The 7,105-nt window shown below is 35.4% G+C and overlaps 1 protein-coding gene across 1 annotated transcript; it reads right to left on the bottom strand.

Annotated features, from left to right (window-relative positions):
- Positions 1-2,921: 2,921 nt before the first annotated feature.
- Positions 2,922-3,744, bottom strand: LOC140005478 (cysteine proteinase inhibitor 4-like). Its single transcript, XM_072046477.1, has 3 exons — positions 3,693-3,744; positions 3,511-3,578; positions 2,922-3,206 (listed from the first exon to the last, which is right to left on the bottom strand). Exons 1-3 carry the CDS (start codon positions 3,742-3,744, stop codon positions 2,922-2,924), a joined length of 405 nt encoding a protein of 134 aa, XP_071902578.1.
- Positions 3,745-7,105: the final 3,361 nt, after the last annotated feature.

A 7,105-nucleotide genomic window follows, 5' to 3' on the forward strand; every position in this document is an offset into this window, starting at 1 on the left:
GCTATAGTTTCTAGAATACTATGGTGTGCTTGTCGACTATAATCCTATTCCATTAGCTCACACAATTATTTTGCACAAATTTTATTATAATTCAATGTATTACAACTGATTCAACTAAAATACTCCAAAAGTACAACCTGTTCCCACCACACAGGCTAAAACTACCGTGTCGAGCACAAGAATCTCCACTACCACGCCTCTGACTTTAGATTTATGAAGAGTTATATATACAAATACATACATACATACATATATATATATATATAACCTAAAATGATGAAAAAAACCCACTCAGGAACAAGAGAATACCATTGTAATTTGGATTGTATTTCGATATATAAAACCTAAAATGATGAAAAAGACCCACTCAGGAACAAGAGAATACCATTTAATTTGGATTGAATTTTGATGAAACAATACATCAATGAGAAGTTAAGAATGATATTCTATGACTAACAATTCATTTATTTTCAAACTGACCCCAAGCATGTTATACCAGTATGGAGCCGAGCCCTTCACCCCGGTGTGCCGGACTATACTTGGGTGAATAGAGCGCTCATTCAGGCTTTTAGTTCATCCTGGGCTTGATATATATATCACGACAACAAAAATGACATTTCCTGACATGCCTATAAGGACACTTGCTGGTTTGTGTCATTATAGCACTCCTATTATGACACTTATTATCAACTCAATAATATATACTCTAATTTTTTTATTTTATCTGATATACAAATAATAATGTGCCTTTAGACTATCTATCATGACACTTGAGAAAATGTGAGATGTACCAAAAAAAAAAAAAAAGACACAAAACGGCATCGTTTGATTTTGGCGGAAGATTCATTTGCTAAAACACTTAGTGAAATATTCAAAACTTTCATTTTGCTGGCCAAAAGACTTAGTGAAAATTTTCTTCTTCTCATCTCTCTCACCTCTCCGTAAACAAGCTATCTCGGCAAATTATCTCTTGACCAAAACACTTGGAGTTTTTGTAGCTGTAAGTTGGAAGTAGTATCTGTCTGGGATGTTTGAGAAAATGGTGAGCATACCGGGTTTGAAGAGGGGAAACTATGGCGTTTTTGGGTGGTTTGAAGGTCGAACAGCGGCTGGTTTGAGCATGAGATATTACAATGGTCGCGTATTTAACAGGTAAGCGTTTCTCTGAGGTTGCAATTTGAACTTTGAACCGGATAACAAAGAGGAGGAGTAGGTCTCTTTTCAATTTGGGTTGACGCTTCTGCTTAATCACTCCTATGATCTTAATCAGAACTGCCGGTAATCTTTCTTTGGTCAGTATCTACATTAGTTTGGTCAACAATTTGCATCAATAAAAGTAATCTAAGGAGAGTTGCAACATAATGAGATGAATTAGTTAATTAAGTTCTAGATGGTTTGCCACATACAGAGATATTTAGAGATGTAGTGACTTGAATGTAGGTATGAATGAGTTGAATTTCAAATACTAACGTTAACATTCTTGGATTAGCTGACAGTGACCATTTGTGTGGTACAGCCATACCATGCATTAAGTTTTCCAGGGTTGGTTTCAATTAATTTCTTTTGTTTAATGCAGATGGCACATTTTGTGCATCACATCTTCACATTCATATGTGGTTACGCTGTTCGATTCTTAAGATCAAGATTTCCCTGGCAATCTTTGCAGTCACACCATTGACTATGTTCTGTGGCATTGCCTGTAAGGCAATATATGGTGGTTTAGCTGTAAAAAAAGAGATAAAGAACAAAAAATTTCCAGTGATAATTCTATAACTTCTGAGAAGCCTAGTTTTCTTTGCTGACTTTTTCTTTGATGGTGTATTTAAGGACTCTTACCGTAGAGCAGGCAGCATAGCGGAGCAAGCCATATCATCGATTAGAACTATATTCTCATTTGTAGCAGAGGATCTTTTAGCTGAAAAATACGTTGATGTGTTTGATAAGTCGGTGCCATTAGGGATAAAGATTGTGTTTGCCAAGGGAGCAGGGTTTGGAGTTATCTATTTGGTCACGTATGCCACATGGGCATTGGGTTTCTGGTATGGTGATCTAATGATCCCAACAAACTTTGTGCACAGGTGGAACCGGCTGAAGATTGATGGGGTATTCATGGTTATGACTGAAGGCTCTCATTTCATTGGAAAGTTTGGAAGCTACTACAAGTTCTTTCTACTTGTTAGGGATGAGAATCTTTTAGTTTGTGCACAAGAGAATCTTTCAAGTTTGTACTTGTTAGGAATTTACTATGTTAGTACTTGTTACTGACTTTTAGTTCAACAAATTATATTTAAGCATTAACTTTTGCTTTTAGATTACTATATGCATTCTGTTCTTTAGGATAATTTTACAAGTCCTTTGGATTTTTGATTGACGGAATGTATAGTAGGGAGCACTACCTGCAGGTTGCTTCTATATCAAAAAAAAAAAAAAAAACTCCTGGCAGTTAAAAGTGTCAGCATAGCTCAGCTTCTAAAGCAATATGTAATGACACTTTCGATTATCAAGAAAAGGGATTTTTGATGGCAGATGGGATGCTATAACAGCATAGTTTTCCTGACACATTTGAATGCTACAAGCCTATCCCTATATTCGAAGGGACAACACTCGTCCGAGGTGTGAGGAAAGGTAAAGTGTCAAGTTAGATTATCTATACTGATACCTTTAAATGCCCTTAAAGGTCATTTTTGTTGTAGTGTGTATATATATATATAACAAGGAAAGCAAAAAATGGCGAAAAGCAAAGTATATAAACTCTAACAGGGCACAGCGTTTTATTTATTTAATACGTGAGGTGCATTTTGCTGGTACAAATGCACCTTTTTCAACACCTCAGCATTACATCTGAAACATCCATTCTTAATTTAGCACAGGGTAGATATTTAATATTGCATACATAATCTTCAGTCCTTGTTCTCTGTAACTCATGGCGACTCTTCAAATTGTAAGAGTTGCTGGCACCCAGTGTTGTATTCTATAATCACTGCGTTGTAGCTGCCCAACTTGCCCGTGCTATTCTTAGCTGAAATAAGGAGGCAGTAGGCGGAACGATCGTCCTCGGTTTTCTTTATGCCAGAAAGCACAGCCACAAACACCAGCTGGTCATTGGTCTGTTTGTTGTGCTCATCCACTGCAAACGCTCCGAGCGCTTGAATGTGACGGTCGAGAGTGCTCACTACACTCCAATCATCAGGCACAGCAGCATTACCCTACAAAAATGTCAACCAAAAAACTTGGAGAATATATAATTCTAGATCCCAAATATTGGAACACTTGGCAGAAACTCAATCTAACAAAATTAAGAATCAAATCTTCCCCACCTGTTCAAAAAAAAGACAAGAAAAAAAGTAAAGGACTGACACGTAGAGATTGAAAATTGAGGAGTTACATTAATAGAACCTTGTAACAAGGTTGAAGGAATTTTCTTGTAATATAGCAATATACTAGAATCTAGTCAAAACCACAGACAAAACCAGTCCAGATATATTGGGTCTATGAGTATTATTCATTCACCTGTCCTTGTTTCTGTCCGGCTAATTGCTTCAGTGCACCAACGACCAGGGCAGGCTTCAATCCCTGCACTGATTTCCATTAAGAAACAGACATTTCAGTACGAAGAAAATACAGATGCTGCACATTCATTTTATGGGGAAATAGATAAATGCATGCGTGCAAAACGCAGAGAATTAACAAACTCGGGTTTTTTGCCACACCAGCCACTGGGAAGTTGGCTGCCACTGCTGCCATATTTTTACGCAAAGAGTAATGAGAACAGATTATTGCACTTGGTTGCGATTGGCGAAGCTCGATTGCTGAGTATGAATGTATGAGAGAATTGAACGAAGAATTTATAGGCGATGTTGTGGACCTAAATGTCCTCTATGCCCTTCGTCGGAAATTGGGAATCAATACTCCCACAATCATTCGCTATTTCTGCTTTTAACTTTAGGAAAATTTAGAACTTTGATTGAGTCTGAGTTTATGAAGCCAAAAAATAAATTATTTCATCATTTACCGCGCACAGCATTGAGCGTATAATTGTCTCATTTTCTCTATTTTCATACAAGTGATTATTATTATTATTATTATTATTATTATATATATATATATATATTTGATGATATTATTGTCATTAATCGTCCACGTCTTGAGGTTCCTCGGTAGCTTAGATGGAAAGCATGAAGTCCTTTTTTAAAATCGGCATTCACTTGGGAATCATATCCCTCTTGTGAATTGGAGATTCACTTAGGAATCATGTCACAATTTTAGTAAAAATCAGGGAATTTCCCGTTCTGTGGGATGAGAGTTATATGCCAAAGCAAGACTCTTTATCCCATTCCCAGTCAAGGTTGCCCCGTCTGCCGCTTGTCCTAAGATGCCTTATCCATCGACTTAAAAGGGGCATGGTACATTTCCTTGCGAAATGTCTTTAGTATGAACTGATTCTTTTTTATTGTAAATAACTCTTCCCTTCCGTATTTCTCAATCCTTAAGTAGTTCCCATATTTCTTTTTCTTGATTTTCCAGCCTAGAAATTTCCATTTGTTAAAATCCTCTTTCTCTTTCCTGCACCGTTAAATCCCATCCCTTGACTACTGGTTTTTTTTCTTTTTTTTTTTTTTTTTAAAGATATGTGCATAAGGCATGTTTTTTTTTGTTGACAAGGGAATCGTAGCCACTATTTGAGAGACCTGTGCGACGGACAGATGTCCCAAGAAAGGTTCGAATTTAGGTTGGCAAGAAGGCATGACACCAAGTCTACTATCTTGGCTAACTCAATGGATGAAAAAGTAAGGCATGTTTATTGAAGAAAAACCAAAAGCTCGCCAACCAGTCTCATGCAATAGCTCACCAACAATATAGAGGGGTAATACGCACTAAGTAAAACCTGTGTGACGAATAGATGTCCCAAGAGAAATTCGAATTTGGGTTGATGGAAAGATATGACACCAACTCTATTATCTCAGCTAATTCAATGGAGGAAAAAATAAGGCATGTTTATTGAAGAAAAAGCAAAAGGTACGTTATCCTACCAATGTGCTTTTTTTTTTCTTTTTTTTTTGAGAGATATGAAACAATACAAAATAATAGATTTTTATTTTTTTGTTTCTAACTTCATTTAAACCTCATCCACCTATTAAATTTAAACTCAAAATATTGAAGTTTGAGTTATAAATTTAGGTCCACTGTTCTAGTGCATGTCATCATTATAGGTGTCATTCTTTTGCCAAAACGGGAATTCACTTGGGAATCATATCCCGCTTGTGAAATGGACATTCAGTCAGGAATCATATCAAAATTTTAGAAAAAACCAGGGAATTTCCAGTTCTGTGGGATGAGAGGTGAATGCCAAGGCAAGAATCTTTATCCTGTTCCCATTCTAAGTTTGCCCTGTTTGCCGCTTATCCTAAGGGATGGTTATATAGTGGAGATAGTACGGATGTCTCCAGGAAGAGTAAAGCAACCGGTTGGAAAGATGTAGTGTACAATGAGCCACCGCAGCAGCATTAATGGGGAGGGCCAGCATGTGCTGTGTCCTTGCAGCACAACAGTATCGGTTTCAAACCGGTTTGAAAGTGAGTGAGGTGGCATCCATGAGATCCGTGAATGCTTAGTGGTGGGTCGAGGTGGCAACAGGTAATTAAAATAATTCAAATGAATCAGCACCAAGGACTGTTTTGCAAAGTAAAAGTACAAATACCCTTGGACTCGAATAAATTGCTTTGGAGGACAATGGGTAGGGACATTTGTGCAAGGTTTACGTTTAGCGGGAAATAAAAAGTGCACAATAGCGGGCCATGTTTGTTTATTAGTAACTCATTTAAAAACTGAATGCATCCTCCGGGCTCCAATCTCGCATAGGCCTTAAACCGCTACGAAGCTAGACCCTTGTCAAATTGGCAAGTATCATTCAGTTTTGAATCTACCTCGAGCTTAAAATATTACAAAATAATTTTTTATTTTTTAAACAACATAAACAAAATAATAATTTTTAAATAATTATTAAAATATTACAGATATATTCGTTTCATCCTTCAAAATTATATCACATCCCACATTTAATAAAATAAGATGAATTGAAATGGTATTTTGTAAAGACATAAGTATCTTCAATATATTTTTTCGATTGCCTTCACGGAACATACACAACCCTTTGTCGTTTTTTTTAACGATTTTTTTTATCTTTATTGTACCTCTCTGTATGATTCAAACCCGGATAAAATTATGACCATCTATCAGAGACATAAGAATGAACCAATCTTGTAAGATTCCCTTTAAATTCTTAGATTGCTTTGGGAAGAATTCTTATTTTAATGTCCTCACTATTGGCTATCTATCAGAGACATAAGAATGAACCAATCTTGTAAGATTCCCTTTAAATTCTTAGATTGCTTTGGGAAGAATTCTTATTTTAATGTCCTCACTATTGGCTATTTTAGACTGACGTAAATTATATAAGTACAAACTACAACACATTTCCATACAATTAGTTATTTCATTTTTAAGATTCACATTTTAAGTTATCCATAATTATGTGAATACTATTTTTTACGATAGGCATTCAAAAAATGTACATACAAATGAGATGCATTGACACCTATGATATATATTATTAATGTTACATTCGTTGACAAATGGCCTAAACTTTTTGGGACTTCATTAAAGCAACATATTGCATCACTAAGTTCTCTCATAATTGTTCCCATTTAAGAGGTTAACGGTACAACTTGGAAATTTTTTCCCATTTTTTTAATCAATAAGGTCATTTTTAATGCAATGTTGTAACTACATCCATGAGATAGTCTTAACGGTTTTAATGCATTGCTAAGGTTCCATTTGATAAAACTGAATCTGAATTCTGAAGTCTGAATTCTGAAATCTGAATACTGAAACAATTAATTTACTGAATTTTAAGCACTGAAAAGAAATATATGAATGTCTGAATTTTAATGCTGAACCTATTTATACTGTTTGATAAACATTTATACTGAATGCTTAATAAGTTAAATTTAACAATTTTGCCCTTATATCTTTTCATCCAAAAAAGAAATAGAACCTATGATTTAATTAGTTTAAAATTTTTAGGCATGAAAATGATAATATTTAT

Source organism: Coffea arabica, chromosome 4e (assembly GCF_036785885.1).
Source record: "Coffea arabica cultivar ET-39 chromosome 4e, Coffea Arabica ET-39 HiFi, whole genome shotgun sequence".
NCBI classification, from domain to species: domain Eukaryota; kingdom Viridiplantae; phylum Streptophyta; class Magnoliopsida; order Gentianales; family Rubiaceae; genus Coffea; species Coffea arabica.